General features: G+C 36.3%; 1 protein-coding gene across 1 annotated transcript; it reads right to left on the bottom strand.

The window, feature by feature from the left end:
- Positions 1–6,937: 6,937 nt before the first annotated feature.
- On the bottom strand, positions 6,938–16,917 carry LOC129952960 (T-cell activation inhibitor, mitochondrial). Its single transcript, XM_056065945.1, has 9 exons — positions 16,743–16,917; positions 16,526–16,673; positions 16,338–16,464; positions 16,013–16,271; positions 8,178–8,398; positions 8,005–8,096; positions 7,697–7,941; positions 7,496–7,627; positions 6,938–7,437 (listed from the first exon to the last, which is right to left on the bottom strand). The coding sequence occupies exons 1-9, from the start codon at positions 16,763–16,765 to the stop codon at positions 7,209–7,211; spliced, it is 1,476 nt and encodes a 491-aa protein (XP_055921920.1). The 5' UTR covers positions 16,766–16,917; the 3' UTR covers positions 6,938–7,208.
- Positions 16,918–18,671: the final 1,754 nt, after the last annotated feature.

The following is an 18,671-nucleotide window of genomic DNA, read 5'->3' as shown; positions in this document are numbered from 1 at the left end:
AATGAAATACAAAATGTGAGTTTACATACTTTTGAAGACATATTTCCACACAAATTCTTAACAAACGATAGCAATATAGTTTGTATTTGATTTATGATACATACTTTTACTTTACATTATAATGTATTAATAAATTTAAGAAAACAAATGTATTCGTCGCTAAAAAAATTGTAGTTGATACGAACTGTCAAACTTTATTCGCGTTCCACATTATCCACACTCGCATCGCAACGTATAAAATAATCGCGTGTACTTAACCTCAAAAAAATCATTCTTGTTTTGGTTTCGGTGGAGAATTGTGTTTAGCTGTGACTCCTTGTCAAACTTCATTCGCGACAAATTAAAAACTCTTATGTGAAAGAAATGTCAAAATCGACGAAAATTAGTTCAGTCATTGGTCGTTGGACGTGTTCATGTGAATAGTGCTTAAGGAATGAGATAATTTAGCACATTAAAAAGCATGAAACCTCAATTATTCCTCAGAGTCATCGAAAATTTGGACCATACCGGATGGAGGTGACCATTTGTTCTATATATAATTAAAGCATACCGATATTATATAAATAATATAATATAATAATTTCCGAAATATTTGTGTTGTACTCAGAAATTAGCCTCGGCCCTTGAAGTTTAAACAAATGCAGGGGTGGATTCAGCTGAGGTGATTTTTCATAAATTGATATTCATTTTCCATAAATGCAACAATTAATTTTGACAATTCTAATCGAAAAAGGGACTTCATTTGCAGCCAACTTCATTCTTTGAACGTACATTTTGACCAAGGCAACTACATAGTTAGTTTTTCAAGTGTCATGAATTTCACATTCAAAAATTTACTTCGCAAACCTCTGTTCATAGTACAAAAAGTACCAACAAAATATTGTCTACAAAACACTCCTTAAGTATCTTGCACATGAGTTACGAACTGCGAACTGTGGATATTCGCATATTTTGACTTTTCTTTCACATGAGCTTTGTTTCTATTCGCAGACAGCGACGAACTGTCAATTTATAATTACCCTTTTCAACAAACAAAATAAGAGATATATAATTTTGAGGTTAAGTTGAGCGCGAACAATTTATTTGTTGCAGTGTGGATTGTATGTGGAACGCGAATAGAGTTTGACAGTTCGTAGCAACCACATTGCAATTCGTTGCTAACAAATTGTTTTTACAAAATTGTCTTGTTTAAGAGAACAAAATGCAAATTTTACTATCCTAACATTAGTGCCAATTGGTTTCTTATAATTTATTTGTGTTTTTGTTTGAAATTGACTTTTTGAAATGTGCAAAATCACGTTTGTTCGTCCATTCGCTGTTCGCTCTCATGTGCAAGGCTCTTTAGGCAAGCTACAAGTCTATCACGATTTGTATTTTGTATTGCAAAGAAATATTAGTTATTTCTTTTCAAAATTACCCGTGTTTTCTTCTAAAATTAATCCATAGTATAGTAGGATTTAGAGTAGAATCTTACTAGGGATGGGTTTTTGACATTTATACGAGTCTCGAATGAATTTTATGTGATTTCGTTCTCAAATGTTGGTACGATTGATGTTGCATTTTTAATTTTTTTTTGTTTTACATTGGGGAACCAATCAATCTTTTATTGTTGATATTATTTAATTTTGTTAATAAAAATGGACTAACTGGGCTGTTTTTGCAAGAGAAAACAATAGAAAAGATTATTAAGTTTTGCTATGTTTCTACTAAAGGTTTCTCTCAGTTACGATTAAATAAATCTTATTGGTGTATCCAGCGCACAAGGAGATTTAAAAATGTTAAGTTTTTATAAGTTTCTATAATGAAAATGGTGTTTCGATGTTTCTTATGAAGTGCAATTCAGATAGTTTGATTCATGTTAAACAATGAAGAACTGAATAGTTCAGCAACTTATAAGAATACGCTTCCTACTCCATGTGCAATTTTTTTAAATTTGATTAAAACAAAACTATATTTTTTGTACAAAAACATGCAAATAAACAGACCATAATGCATTATCTGTAAAACCAACTCCTCCACAAGAACCAGAATCGAGTAAATCAAGCTCATTTCAATTCAATTCAGTTATATAAAGAATTGAGACGAGCTTCAAGCTCGCTTTAATACCACATGTTAATGTAGTAGTCTACGAACAAACCCCCTTCTTGAAGTTTATATTTTATGTCAAATCTGCAGTTGTTAAATGAACTTTTTCTTATAGAATCCATTTCCAGATGTTTTCTTACCATTTCTTCTTGAAAATTGTCCATTTTATTAGTTTTAGTTAGTTTTTTTGCTAAGTTTATTTTAACATTTGATTTTCACAAAACTTTCTTCTATTTCAGTGTTTTTTTTTTTTTGTTTTAATTATAATTCTGACAGATCTTTTTTACCAATTTTTAAATACAAAAATGTGGCTACTGCGGATCGTTTTGTTGGCAATTTCTCACTGCACTATATATGGAATATAATTTTAAAAAAACGCACTTATTGACAAGGAACTCTTTTACCGAAAGTATTTAATGAAGTTTTGTAGAAAATAAATAAATCATAGAGTAATAAAGTTCATCTTTCAGTTGAATGAAAAAACATGATCAACTGTCATTTTGATAAAAGTAGACTTGACTTAAACTTTCCATTAAAGTTGCCTTACTTGGAAGGTAAATTTTTTGGCAGCTGGCCAATCAGATAATAGAAACTTGCCTAACTTTTAAGTCCCTTATATAAGCTGAACCTGTCCATTGTTCAATCGAATTGAATTGAGTTGTTTATTTTTTCTTAAAGTTAGAAAAAAGTAAATTGACAATAATAATTTAAGACTTGAAGTAAATACATTTCAAAATAATATAAAGCTAAATAAAAAAAAGAGATTATAAATTCACAGCTGACAACTGTCAAATTATTTTATTATACATAAAGTGCAATAGGGTCCTCTATTAGAAAACTTTAGTACTACAAAAGGGATACGACATTGACATACTATACTATAAATTAAACAAAATACTCACAGCGCGCAGCCCTCTTCTGCCTCATTTTGAACGAACTGTCAAAATTTTTCAATAACATAAAAAACATGGCATCGTTTTTTTTCAACAAATTATACTAGATGTCAATACTTTCTATGTCAGAAAAAGCTTATCTCAACTAAATAAAAACAGATGTCGCTAAATATATGTCTATGAGTAGGATATAATTTTTTTTAAGACTGGCAATTTTATTTTAATGTTATGGCAAATAGTTTAGCTTTATTGTAAAGATAAGGGTTTGATAGTATTTTTTTAAAAATGACTTTGAGCAAGTGGCCACAGCGGCTGGCTCAAGTAAATTTAAGCATATTTAATTGATTGTTTGTTTACATGATTTGCAAGCGTTGTTCGGGAAGACAACAATGCCAAACAAAACTGAGAATAAATCAATTGATAGCTGTCAAAAAAAAAATCGAAAAAAAGATTGCCAGCCTATGTAATTTTTCTTTGGTAAAATAAATAAATTCAATTGTTCTTAAATTTATTTTCCATTTATCTCATCTTTCTAATTTTATATAACACTCGTCTCGTTTGAGCCCTTCAAAAACTCAGACCTATTTAATTTGATTCAAGAACAAATTTCCAGAACTACATTTTTCAAAACATTACTCACAAAGTTATTAAAGACAAATAAGAAAAATTAAGTTTTTTTTTAAGTTTTCAAAAATGTTCATGGTACTGTAAAATATGCCTAAGAGTTATAGTCTAGTCATTTTAGCTATTTTGAACCCCTATCTGCGGAAAACTTCCTAGTGAGCTAAATTTTTGTATACACCTTTATTAAGGCATTGTAATGAAGATGTGAAAAATCGACATTAATACCGGCTAAAAAAAGTTATACAGGTCAAAAGGTCGAGAAAATCAGTTTTTCGCAAATATCTCGCGATCTATTTCTCAGAGGTGAAATAAATACAAAAATGTCTCTTGCATTTTCGGTACAATTAACCGTTTTCGGAGTAAATATAAAATTTATTCAATATATTTAAAAAACTTGATGTGACTTCGATATTTAAAAAATAAAAAGTTACTTTCTATATGTTTTGCCTTTTGCTTTTAAAAAGCATTTTAGTATAAATGGTTCAATGCTTTTTTTTAAATTTTTTTTAGGACAAGTGAACCCTCAAAATTAATGAAGATTTTTCGAAAAGTTTTTGAAATATGACATCAATTATCGAGGTTATATACGATCTGCTTAAATCTAGTGTAGGCCAGCGATGTAGCTCGGTCCCTAGCTACCTGTCTCCAGTTTCGCACGCCAATTTGGTTGAGGTCCTCTCCCACCTGGCTGCGCCACCTGAGTCGCGGTCTTCCTCTACTCGGGATTGGATTCGAAGACTTTCCGGGCTGTAGCGTTGATGTCCATTCGCTCTACATGACCTAGCCATCTAAGCCGTTGGACTTTAATTCTGCTGACTGATCAGTGTCGCTGTACCGTAGCCGTAGAGTTCGTCGTTATATCTTCTCCTCCATTCTCCATCCATGCGTAAGGGACCGAAAATCATCCGAAGTTTTTTTCTCTCGAATCATCCTAAGACTCTCTCATTTTTCTTTGACAGGGTCCAGGCCTCGGCGCCATAAATGAGAACCGGGATGATAAGTGTCTTATAGATGGTGATTTTAGATGCTCGAGAGAGGACTTTACTTATCAATTGCCTTCTAAGTCCAAAGAAGCAGCAATTTGCAAGAGATTTCAGCGCTGGTGTCGTTGTCTGTGTTAATAGCGGTGCCTAGGTAGACAAAGTCCTTAACTACCTTAAAGTTATAGCTGTTCAGTGTCCATGGTGACGTTTTGTCCAAGACGTCGTTGTTCAGTGTCCTTTTATGATGACAGCATATACTTGGTCTTGCCCTCATTGACCACTAAACCCATCTTCTTCGCTTCCGTCGCAATGCTCAAAAACGCTCCACTGACATCACGATTTGATCTTCCAATTATGTCAATATCATCTGCGTATCCGAGTAATTGGATGGACCTTTGGAAGAATGTGCCTCTAGTGTTGACGGTTGAATTTTGCACAATTCTTTCCAGAACGATGTTGAAGAAGTCGCATGACAGTGCATCGCCTTGTCCAAAACCTTTTTGACATCAAATGCATCGGTAAGATATTTTCCGACCTTGATAGAGCAGCGTGCATTGTCCATCGTCATTCTGCACAAACGGATAAGTTTGACAGGGATGCCAAAACTAGATATTGCTTTGTAGACCTCTTCCCTATAGATGCTGTCATACGCGGCTTTAAAATCGATAAATTGATGATAAAAGATGGTGGGTATCGATTTGAAGTTCCTGGGTTTTTTTCCAAGATCTGCCGTAGTGTGAATATTTAGTCGATAATGGACTTTCCTGGTCTGAAGCCACACTGATAAGAACCAATCAGGTTGTTGACGAACGGCTTCAGACGTTCACATAATACGGCAGAGAGGATCTTATACGCAATGTTAAGGAAACTGATGCCACGGTAATTGGCGCAGTTTAGAGGGTTTCCTTTCTTATGTATCGGGCACACTATGCTGAGATTCCACTCATCGGGGATGCTTTCTTCCGACCATATTTTGCAGATGAGTTGGTGCATGCTCCCTACCAAGTCATCGGGTGCTGCTTTGAATAGTTCGGCAGCGATGCCGTCAGTTTCAGCAGCTTTGTTTGACTTAAGTTTAGATATAGCTGTTTTCACTTCGTCAAGGTCGGGTAGGAGGAATTGTTGATCTGCGTCGCCGAGGTTGAGTAGTTCTATCTCCCTTACAGCGGAATTCGGTTCGTCATCGCAGTTATATAATTTGGAGAAGTGGTATTTCCATATTCTCAACATCGATTGCGGTTCTACTACGATGTTCCCCTGATCGTCTTCACAATCTTTGGTTGGTGGCTATCCTTTTATCCTTTTCTATTATAGAAATGATGTTCATTCTTTGAAGGACGGACTAAGCTTATATGAGTCCCATCGACACACATTATAACACCAGGAAACCCACTTTTTTGGAAGAAATAAGTTTTTGACTTCAATTTTTCCTCCTCTGTCATTTCAAACGTTATGTGTTTTGGGCAAAGTTTTTTCTCCAGTATGTCCAGAGTTTCACTCAAAACTTTTGATACCGTTGGTTGAGCCATAGCGATTCGGTAGTCCTGTCCAACGCTCTTTTGGTACGAACCTTCTGCTAAAAATCGCAATGTAGCGGCAAGCTTGAGTATTGAAGGCAAAGAGGTAGTGTTTTCTCGTTTGAAATCATCTTTGATTTCTTCAAAAACGTACACAAATGCTTCTCGCGATAGTCGAAACAATTTTATAAACCTTTTTGAACAAAAATCATTAAAAAAAATTCGATTTGGTAAAAGATAATTAAATACACACTCTTTGGGGGGAACATCAAGAGGCGAAGACCCACTTCTAAATAGTTTTCTTTGAATATTTAAATAATTAGCTTCTTTTCTTGCTTCTTCTCTTTCTGCATTTAAAAAAACACTTATGGAGTCCATTGAAAACTAGTTTTGTTTACTTGAAACCAACAATAATATTAAAATATAACTACAAACATTAAGATACTTTTTTCAGAGAAAAACAATTAGTTTTGGTGGAAGGAAATGTCATATTTTTGGAAACAGCTGACAAATAAATGGAAAATTGGAAAATATCATGGAAATGGATTGAAAATATTTGACATTCAAGCTGGAAAAATGGAAGGATCGCTTTCTTCCATGTTCGCTTTTGAAATTAACTCAAAGCGAAGACGGTCGAAATTGAATTTTCGCTTTCAATGCGATCCGCCGCGCTTTCTGGAATCGGCCCTCTGGTACCCTTGGGAGGTCTTTTTTACCTTTTGGTAAAATTTACGAACCTCATTCCTGTTGTGACCTCCATACTTAACAGGTGAGTAATTTGAAAATCGCTGTAAAACATTCGCTATAGCTAGAAAATATTAACGTAACATTCAAATATCTTTAATTTAAATTATGCTTGGGTATAATTTATTTACAAAACTATTTTATTCTATTTAATTAGAATAATTTAGTTTCGATCTTGTTTATATGGTTATTTTTGTATACATTAGTAACAATTTTTAATACAGGTACAGTGTTAAAATTATTTTTCTAAATGGAAAACCATCAAAAACATATTTTTATTAATCAAAAACGAAACTAATAAATTTAACTTTCTAACAATGTATGTATATTTATTTAACAATCACAATTGAACTAAATCCACGTTAATCTAATTCAAAATCCCAAGGTATGCAAACCGTGCCATCTGTGTGAACTGAGTAATAATTCGTTATGTGCAAATGAATTTTTTCTACAGATTTCAAATTTGCCAATATTAGTTTTTCAAGAGTTTGAATCATTTTATCCGGCGTTACGGAATCATCTTTCGTCAACGAACTCAACTTCAAAAGTCTAATGCAGCGATCATGCAGTTCTTTTTCAATATGCTTATGCCTGGGAAAAAAATGTTTTTCAAATTTATTTATTTTCGAATTATGTATTTTTTGTGTACTTATTATACTGCTCCATTTTGAGTTTAGCCTCTTCGAGATGATTGGTAATGAAATCAACCAGAATCGTGCCAGGGCATGTGGAGGGAGCAATGAGTTGTCCCGTCGGGCTTACCATAAGTGGACCAGATTCACTTTAAGAGGAAAAAGAAATTTAAATATTATGAACATTTTAAAAAGAAATATTTTAGTTTTTTTCTTACGATTCAATAACAATTTCAAATTGAGACATATCTTGAGGCCAAGCCTTTGGGAATTGATTCGTTGACAGAAAATCCAGGAGATTTGTTATAACTTTAGTAAGATGTCCAGCATAGTCAACGGCTTGTTGTTTTGGCATAAATTTTCTTCTTCCGATTTTCATATTTCTCAGAACTTGTGACAAGGCTGTTTCATAATTTGGAATCATTTTTAGAAAACTATCGTGTGTCGAAATATTTTTGATAAACTTTATGAAATAAATAAAATTAATACAAATTAAAAAGCTATAAAAATAATAAAAGTAACTTACGTCCAACCAGTTATTGAGAACATCTCCAGTAAATAGCATAACATGTCCTTCTAAACTGACTCCAGTGAATGAAGCAAAAACAACAATTCTTCCTGTAGTTAAATGTTATACAAATTAGTTTTTAAATTTTCAGTAAACTTAAAACAATTAAGAGAGATAGAGGGAGGAAGTACCTTTTAAAACATTAACATGTTTGCCATGCATATTTGCTAAACGTTCTAGTGTCTTAAGACATCCACGGTAGTGTTCGTAATTCCATCCGCAGTCGTAACGAACTTCTTTGAGCTTTAAACGTTCCGCAAGGGATTTTTGTAATTTTGTAACTTCTTCCTTCAGCCCTTCTAATTCTTTACTACGAGAAAGTGCATCGGATTTGTTGTCCCTTAACCAGGATCTGATGATGACCAAATAAAAATATATTAAAAAAAGAGGAATATGTGTATTTCTAAACTTGACAATATTTTAAAGCTTTATGAATGTATATTTGCTGGTCCTAATGATATACCATCTTTTATATTGAAAATGTGTTTTTAACGAGTCTCTCAAATGTTTTAAGTTCCCAGATCTTTGGAAATATTCATACCTAATGCCGACCAGACTTCTACTCTGAACGTCGAACTTGTCGAGTTGTAGAAGCTGAGTAAGGTCAATCATTCTCGAGAATTTTCTCCAGATGAATCCTGAAACTAAAGGACGTTCTTATCCCTCTACCTTCCCAAAATCATCATCTACTCCCACATAAACAAGGCATACCAGCCTACGTTTATGTCACCAACTCCCATTCCACCTCCTACGTTTGTAATGGCGAAAAAGCTAGCAACGGTCCTATCTCCTATACTCCTTCTCACTCTAGGTAACCTAGCTGAATTGCTGTTACCGAATCCCAATCTTTTCCTTACACGTCAGAATGATGAATTAACATCAACCGACTCCTTTCTCTTCCTCCCCAACCACCTCTCATCATTATTGGGCTGGATCTAAGGTGTTAAACGACCCGTGCCGAGGATCAACCTGGCTGGGGGCCCAATTCAAAAATAGCCCATTTTCTAACGGAGTAACCGGATACCTGGCGACCTCCGGATTAACTAGCCTTATCTGTACATGCGAATCTCTGTGCAGATGAACCTTTTTTCTTCGCGTCTCGTGGGACCAAATATGAACAAACAAACAACAAAAACAAAAACAATAACTCATGTGAGACCGGTATCTCTTTAGGACCGGGCGGCAGCTTGGTGTCAAAGCAGGCTGTCGTATCTCTTGCGGCCAAGACAGAGAAGGGAGTAGTGGCTAACCATGGACCCTCCTCTGCTGTTGGTAGCAACGAGAATAAAAAGGTAGCGATACCTAATTTCAGTAGTGACAGGGTTGTGAAAAATGGCCCTGCCACTACTAGTGAGAATACTTCCAGAAATGGAAAACTCTCAAAAGGTCTTTATAGATAAAGGCGGCAAGCGGCGAAAATCTTGAAGGCCTCTGGTGGATCATCGGGGGCTGAAAAGACACCGCAGCAAACCGCTAGCGTCGAATGGGCCAAAAGCATACTTGCTTCAATAAGATCCAATAAGGACTCTACGTCCAAAAGAGAAAGGTCTCTTGAGGTGGCCGCACCGACACCAAAACGGCCTCGGGAGCATAACACCAGCACCCCCCTCAATCCCATCTGGAAACAATCCAGTTTCAGTGACGTCGCGAAGGGCAAAGTCGTGGTTGCGGTCATTGACAGGAGCGATGATGATGGCACAATATCGGCTGATCGTTGGCAGTTGGTCAAGGTTAAGCTCTCGGTTGGCTTTTTGAGCATTTTGAGAGAGCTTCCAGGACCACTTCCTTCCATAAGCGATGGGGGTTGGCATCAAGGCCATGTCAAACTCATGGTTTGTGACGACCAGAGATCTTGTGACCTTTACAAGCTTGCTGTCAGCCGGTTAGGTGAAGTTTGGCCAGGTGCGAAGCTCGAGGTTGTCGCTGAGGAAGACATTCCTAGCAGACCTGCTGGTATCGAGGACATTCTCGAGATGGTCAAAGTATGCAACCCGTCCCTTCCAACGCATAACTGGAAAATAGCCAAGCTAGAGGAAGTGAAGGGTCTTTATAGGAGCGCCATTGTAGTACTCAATAAAGAATCCTTGGCTCCTCTAGCCCTAAACGAGGGCTCCATAAACAATGGTTTCGAATCCATTAAAATTCGAATTTATAAAAAAGATGAGGTTAACGCGGAAAGCGGGCCATCAAAAACTACCGAAGGTGAACTAGCGGTTGGTGAACCTGGGACGTCGTCTTCTCTCCTAACAGAGGGTGACGATCCCTTGTCCTCTCCAATCGCGATTGCACAATCTACAAAAGTCTTAAACAGTCCATCCTTAATGGAGACTGAGGACGACCTTAACATCATCCTTCTGAGCGAGGACGAACTCTTGGGTACATCCTCAGACTCAGAGGATCAGAACAAAACCGTGGTGGAGGTTGATCTGACTAATTGTAGCCAAAATGCTGCAGTTAGTACAGATTAATCTCCAACACTCCATAAAGGCCTCGGCCTCACTTCTTCTCCGTCTGGCGAGTAACGGGGAAGACATTGTCCTGATCCAAGAGCCATGGATTCTAGGATCCGTTGTTCGAGGACTCAGGACCCCTGGATACTACACACTTTGTGTGACAGATAAAGGTGAACCTAGATCTTGCATACTAGTGAAACGTAGCATTAATGTATTTTTACTCCATCATTTCACTGACAAAGATACCAGCGTAGTTAGGCTGGAAACAACCAAGGGAAGTTTCTGGCTGGTATCGGTGTATCTTGGGCATGACCACCTTGGCCCTCTCCCTGGAAAAACCCTGGAGAAAGTCGTCGCTGAAGCGGAAACGCAAAGGATCCGCCTAATTATTGGGAGCGATGCTAACGCTCATCATACTGTATGGGGCAGTACGAATATCAACGACAGAGGTGAGTCTCTTTTTGATTATATTATTGGTACTAACCTCTTAGTCAGTAATGTTGGAAATGAACCAACCTTCATAACTAAAACTTGACAAGAAGTCTTAGACATAACTCTTGTCTCAGATACTATACACCATATGATCTTGGACTGGAAAGTATCCAAAGAACACTCGTTCTCCGATCATAGATATATCCAGTTCAATATAAATGTGGATGATAACCCGAGTCCATTGACATTTCGAAATTATCGAAAAACTGACTTGGTTTCATACAGGAACTCATTACAGAGTTTACCTGGGCTATTTAATCCTTTCTCTAACGCTAATGAAATTGACAACAAACAATAATGACCTTACCTCAGCTATGAACAGATCGCTAGAAATTGCTTGTCCACTTATACACATAAGAGGAAAGAGGAAACCACAATGGTAGGCCTCAGAGCTTGACTCGCTCAGGAAGGAATGCAGGAAACTTTTCAACCCGGCCAAAGCTGCAAGACTAGCCTCTCATTGGGACTCCTACAAAGAATCCCTAAGAATCTACAAGAAGGTGCTAAGGAAATCCAAGCGATCTTTTTGGCGATCCTTCTGTGGCATGATAGAAGAAACTTCTGAAGCTTCTAGGTTACGAAAAATTCTTTCAACTAATCCAGCTATGCCAAGCTGCTTTAAAAATACAGACGGCTCCTGGAAAAATTCAAGTAATGAATCGCTGAACTTACTATTGGACACTCACTTTCCTGGTAGTTCTCTTACCGAAACTATACGTTCAAGTTCAAATACAACATATCTACAATGTCTGATCACAAGGGATAAGCTACAATGGGCTCTCCACAGCTTCAAACCATTTAAATCGGCAGGACCAGATGGAATAATACCAGCCGAATTCCAAAAGACTTCTGACATAATTGCACCAATCCTTGAGGCAATTTTTACCAGCTGTCTTTACCTGGTCCATGTTCCCTCGGTATTGAGAAAAGTTAAAGTTGTTTTTATACCCAAAGTAGGTAAATGCTCGCAAGTCAATCCTAAAGATCTACGACCTATAAGTCTATCATCATTCCTTCTTAAGACCTTGGAAAGATTGTTTGATATCCATGTAAGGGCAAGTATTGATACAAGACTTCTGTTTTCGTCTTAACATGCCTACTGTAAAGATAAATCGGAGGAAACAGCGTTACACACTTCAGTACGCATCGTCGAATATTCCCTCCATCATAAAGAGTTCACTATGGTTGCTTTCCTTGACATCGAAGGCACATCTGCAATCACATCTGCACTAACATCTCTAAATGTGGAGAGTTCGCTTCGGGAGTTAATTTATTTAATGCTTACTAGCAGAATAATTAATTAGACGATTCGTTAGTAGAGGGACACCGCAAGGTGGTGTTCTATCTTCTGGAACCTAGTGGTGAATGAAATCCTAACTAGTCTGGATGCGTAGGGCTTAAGAGTGGTAGACTATGCAGAGGACGTTGCTATAGCAGTTTCAAATAAAGCAATGCGTGCAATACTCCGATGTTAGGTTAGGTAAGGTAAACGTGGCTACGGATTACAGTCAACACACTTAGGCCAAAAGAAAGGCCAATTGTGATACCACATGAGTCTAGGGAATTACTTCTTACTAGTCGTACCGTTTTGAGCTTTTTATAAAGCGAAGAAGATATTTGATATCCTTTTTAGCTAGTTTACTAGGATTATCAAAAGAGTAGTCTTCCAGATGAAGTTTGCGTCTTAGTGAAAGAGCAGGGCAAGTGCAGAGAAGGTGAGAGATTGTTTCCTCTTCTTCTTCGTCCATACAGCTCCTGCAGGACTACACCAAGTCGTATTGCGTGTCTGCCTATAAGACAGTGAGTGTCACGTAAAGACACCTATTAGGGAGCTAATATGGAGTCTGCTTTGAGATAACAAGTCTTTAGAGCTCTTTAGGTCCAGTGAAGGCCATATGAGTTTTGTGGCTGCACATGTTGGTAAATATTGCCACCTAGAATTTGCTATCGCAAAAGCTGTTTCTTTTAGCAAAAGTTTACATGTAGCTATCGGTATACCTATCTCTTCTTTTTCAGGTGAAACAGGCATGATGGTTCCATTTTTAGCGAGTTCATCGGCTCTACAATTTCCCGTGATGTCTCTGTGGTCCTGACACTGACACTGACACTGACTACTGAACCTACTTTGAACCTTAGTAAGGGTTTTAAGGTTATTTTTCCATCGAGAGAAGATTGGAAGGATGACATCGTGTCGATAGGTTTCGACACAACCATCTTTACTGACGGCTCAAAGATGGAGTGCGGAGTTGGTTCTGGGATCTTTTCTGAGTCCCTAAATGTAGCCAAATCCTTTAGGCTTCCTGACTCTGCTAGCGTTTTTCAGGCTGAACTGCTGGCAAAAGGGAGGCATGTAAAATACTTCAACAAAACCCAAACCAAAACCGAAATGTGGCTATCTTTACAGACAGTCAGGCAGCTGTCAAAGCCATTAACTCGGCCATATCCTCATCTAAATTGGTGCAGCAATGTCGCGATGAGCTTGCGAACCTGAATTTTAACCTCGGTGTCATCCTGATCTGGGTTCCGGGCCATAGTGGTATCGTGGGAAATGAACGGGCTGACCAGCTAGCCAGACAAGGATCGGCCCTTCATAGCTCACTTGCGGAAATGGTTAACCTTCCTCTTGGTGCTATTAAGAGTAAAATCTTTTCTATCTACCAAACTGAATCAAACCGAAGGTGGAGCAATTTACCCAACTGCATTATATCTAGGAAGATATGGCCCACCTATAACAAAACCCGTACAAACGATCTTCTATGCAGTCCAAGGCAAGACATAGATTGTTGTGGTTTGTACCGGACATTGGCCTATAGGAGTTCATGCAGAGAAGTTGGGTATCTCTTACAACACCTTTTGCCGTAGCTGTAGTGACCAAAGAGAAAGTGAAACGATAATCCATTTCCTTTGCAAATGTCCTGCTTTGGCAAACACCAGAATGAAATGCTTTGGAAAAGCATTCTTCAAGAACTTGGTGAGCTATCTGAGACAAAGATTAGAGACCTAAAGTCTATAAGAGTACATCTAGTCTCATAACATGGAACATCTGAATTTTTATACATTTTACGCAAAGCAAACTTTGTAAATTCTTTCTGAACCTTTTCAATACGATAAATGCTCGATTGAGTGTAGGGATTCCATATAACGCAACAATATTCTAACAGCGGTCTAACAAGAGATAAGTATAGTGTTTTAAGTGTATAAGGATCATTAAAAAGTTTTGTATTTCGAATTATGAAGCCCAACATTGAGTTAGCTTTGGAAATGACATGATCTATATGAAGTGAAAAACTCATTTTGGAGTCAAAAATCACTCCTAGGTCTTTCTGACTATAAAGTCTCTGCAAAGAATAAAAACCAAGTTTGTATTCAAAAAACAAGGGATTTAAGATTTTTAAATAAGTAACAACACTACATTTACCGTTGTTAAAAAAAAGTCCATTTAATTTACACCAAAAAAGTACTTCATTTAGATCATTCTGGACATTTTCCGCATCTTCAAGACATCTTATGCTGCTGAAGAGTTTAAGATCATCAGCATACAAAAGACATTTTGTGTGTAGAAGATATTGCGGTAGGTCGTTAATAAAAATAATGAAAAGGAGCGATCCAAGATGGCTACCTTGTGGAACGCCGGAAAAGTTCATTATTTCTTTAGAAAACATATTACCAATGTTAACATGTTGTTTTCGCCCAACTAAGTAACTTTTAATCCATTTAAGAAGCACAGAGTGAAATCCAAACAATTCAAGTTTTCTTATTAGAATATTATGTTGGACACGATCAAATGCCTTCGAAAAATCGGTATAGATAGTGTCAACCTGTAATCGTAGTAGCTTGTAAAAATTGATAAGTTAGTTGCTGTCGATTTGCCACTCATAAATCCGTGTTGGAATTCAAAAATAAAGTTCCTAACTAAAGAATATAATTTGTTTTTCACTATTGCTTCAAGTACTTTAGGGACTAACTGTAGCTTAGCAATAGGTCTATAGTTTTCGACAGAGCTTTTAGATTCTGCTTTATGGAGTGGAGTGATTATAGAAGACTTCCACGTGTCTAAAAATATACCTTGGCTTAAAGATAGGTTAAAAATGTGGACCAGCAAGGTTGTATCTACACTCCTTAAAGAGAATTGGTGGGAAATTATCAGGTGCTACTGAGTAATTATTATCAAGGGAGGATAAAGACGCTAGCACATCATCAACAGATAAATTTAGAGCATCCATATCGCTGAAAGAATGATAATGCGCCATTCCATCGTAAATTAAATTTAATTTTATGAAGTTTGATTGAAAAAATGAGGCAAAATTATTGCAAATTGTATCTATATCCTCAGATGTTCCCCTGTGACGGCGATAGCAACATCATAGGCATATGCAACCACTCTGTAGCCTTCCCTCTCAAGGGATATAAGTAGTTCGTTAACCACTATGTTCCACTGGAGAGGGGACAAAACACCACCTCCGATGTAGTAAATATACTTTTATTGTAGTTATGTTAAATACTTTATTGTGGTTGTCTGTTAAACAGCGTATTTATTTCAATGTTTTACAACATACTTGTCAAAATATATAAGTTACGTCAGAGATGTTCAACCATATTTGTTAAGAAATTGAGAGAATTTTAGACTGCAAACATTTAGAAATGCAAGATCTCAAAATAGTTTGATATATAAAGGATTTAAATTTTTCAATGATATACCAAATAATGTTAAACAATTAACTAATAAGTTCGAATTTAAAAAAGAAATAATAAATTTTGTTTAATAATCTATTAAATGTTAAATAATCTATTAAAATGCCAATGACATTGTAAATAACATATATTTTATATCCCTATTTATCACATATTTATTGTAATTATTAATAGCAAATTTAACTAAATAAATTGAGAGAGAATTCTCTCAACTAACTAAGACCACATAAGACCCCTAGCATGACAGTCCTACACCCCATCACGTCACGGGTGCAACCTTAAAACAATTTACAAAATGGAAGTTAACTTACATCTTATCTGCGACTTACCTTAGCTCCTTGCGGTCATTTACACTTTTCTCATGAAATGTAAATTCGAAATTACTAAATTCCGCTCCATAATGTATGTCCCCAAATGGAACTGTGCTGCTTCCGTAAGCAGCAGCAACACTTTGTGTGCTGCTTTTTTGTACGGTATTAATATTTTCAATGTGGTCCGTAGGCAAATCACAAGATTTTAAAAGATTTATTATCACTAATTTAGGTTCTAGAGCTCTTTCCATACGCACTTGGATCAACTTAAATGAATCTATATCAAAGAAAACCAGAAACCAGTTATCCTGAACAATAACTTAAACCTCATTTTATTGTATACCTCTTTTTTCTGAATCTGAATCTCTTATGTAGAATTTTAAAACATTAGGAACATTGTGGGGTAGTCTTCTTTGTTTGATGGCCTGAAAATGAGCACTTAAATGTTTGAGCGATTCTTCATTAACATTCTGAAAACAAAACCAAATAAAATTTAGATAACCCTTAAAAATATGTTAGAAGGAAAATTACTCTTTGTTCTGGATGTTGTCCAAATAAATCGGGATGAACTGCAAAATAAAAGGGCCTCAACGCTGCAGCGATTTCCGCTGTACTTATGTTGCGTATTATTGGGGTTTGAAGACACAAGGTAGACGAGCGGATGGCCTTCATCTTTAGACTGTCATCATTTATGTAGATAATGAATTTTATGAATTTTCAGATGAAAATATTTTCAACCGGAACTTACCAATCAAAGCATCGAGGAAACATATTTAAAATTTAGGGAAACACAGAACAGACGACTATTTTTCAAAATATTATTTTTTGCTGTTTGTTTAAAATTTTGCGTAGTTCTCCAACAAAACAAAAGCGAAATTACTTAAACGACTAAACAGAAACACTTAAGCGACTAAACGTCAATTTTGTTATGAAAAGAAAAATCAGCTGACGTCTGATAAGAATGATATAATGAAATATTGTAGTAGAATCGAAGTCAGGCATGTTACTGAGGTTATTGTTTTATTTTGGAACGATTCCTATAACACGAAGGTTACATGAGTGAGTAAGTGTGTTACTACACTCGGACTTTCGTATGCTGCGTGTTTCGCATATTTTCTTTTGAACACCCATCCTATCAATCTCGCATTATTACCCTTGGATGTTTTTCGATTGCGTGTTTTTGACACTTCTCTTTTATTTTTTGTTGTCATCCACAAAATCAAAGTGTGAAAATAATTAAAGAAAACTGCACTTTTTACTACAGCAATGATTATTGACATCATAAATACGGATAATAATTCCGAATAATGTAAAAATAGAATCTGGATTGAAATCTGGAGAGAATCCTTCATTTTCTTGACAGAAGAACTAAAATCAAATGATAAACCATCGTTTTTAAATTATAAAAGGATGAGTGAAGAAACTTTTAACCTGCTCTCATTGAAAACGACATAATAAAATACAATTTTGAGGGCCAGCAAAGTTGGCTATCACTTTGTTCCAACATTCCAAAGCTTAAACTACCAAACTAGACTCTTTTAATCATTCTTTCATTTAATTTCATTATAAGGTCTTTGCACCACTTAAATTTTTCCGGCTGAATATTTCTTGTTTACTCGGTAACAATAAAAATCAAATGGGGTGGCGCAACAGTCCGTTGTGAACCAGGGCCTAGTGACTTACAACTCTCAACCATTTCTGTGTGCGAGTAATGTTGTCAGGAATGGAGGGGACCTACAATTTTATGCCGAATCCGAACGGCTAGTTTGAGAAAGCACTTTTTCGTGACAAGAATTACTCTTGAAGGATTTGTCAATTCCTCGCAAGAGGCAGTACCCGCGAAAATTATTTTTTTTTTTAAATTAAGGTGGCACAGGCAGGGATTGAACCCAAGACCCCTTGCATGACAGTCCAACGCACTAACCATCATGCCACGGGTACTACAATTCGGTAACAATAGAAGGAATAATAAAGCAATGCCAAGAAACAAAGAAAGGCAAGATAGCGAAAAGTCAAAATCCATCCAAGAATCCTGAACCCAGAATTCTGCGGGTTGAGACTTTTTAAAGGATTTCTATTTCACCTTCTTTCTCTTTCGCACTTATTTGCGTCTTTCTAAAAACCTTTGAGTGTAGTAACACATTTATTTGCTGTTTGCTGTTAATAGCTCAACAAATGTGGCTTCTATGTAAATTTAAATGAAATATTTGTATTTATAACCTATAGTATTGTCATGGAGCAATTGTTTTTAAAGGTCACCGCAGCCGAAATGTGGTGTTGGAGGTCTTATATACAACGGGTAAACATTTATAAAATAGAACTGGAATCTGGTCGGATGATGAGAACTCTCCACTGCCTTCGCCTTTTAATACTCTGATTTCTTAAGCCAGATTTACATGATTCATGACAGATTATTTAAATTTGCTTGCAATTTGCATAAACCTAAGATATTTGTTTATAGGGCTCAAAACAATTGTTCCAAAAGGAGCTATTTTTGACATCATGACCACCACGCGAAATGTTGTAAGCATCGATTCTTTTGAGAGAATTTTAGACAAATTTTTGACACGAATATTTGCGATACGAATGTTTGGTTTTAAGTGACGAAGAGTTAAAGGTTTATCTGCATAAACACGGCTTTCGATTAACCCTACGAAAAAGTCCAGTGGTGTTAAAT

The sequence above is a fragment of the Eupeodes corollae genome, chromosome 3 (genome assembly GCF_945859685.1).
Source record: "Eupeodes corollae chromosome 3, idEupCoro1.1, whole genome shotgun sequence".
NCBI classification, from domain to species: domain Eukaryota; kingdom Metazoa; phylum Arthropoda; class Insecta; order Diptera; family Syrphidae; genus Eupeodes; species Eupeodes corollae.
Note: the sequence above shows the minus strand (reverse complement) of the source record. Positions and strands in the feature narration are given on the sequence as shown.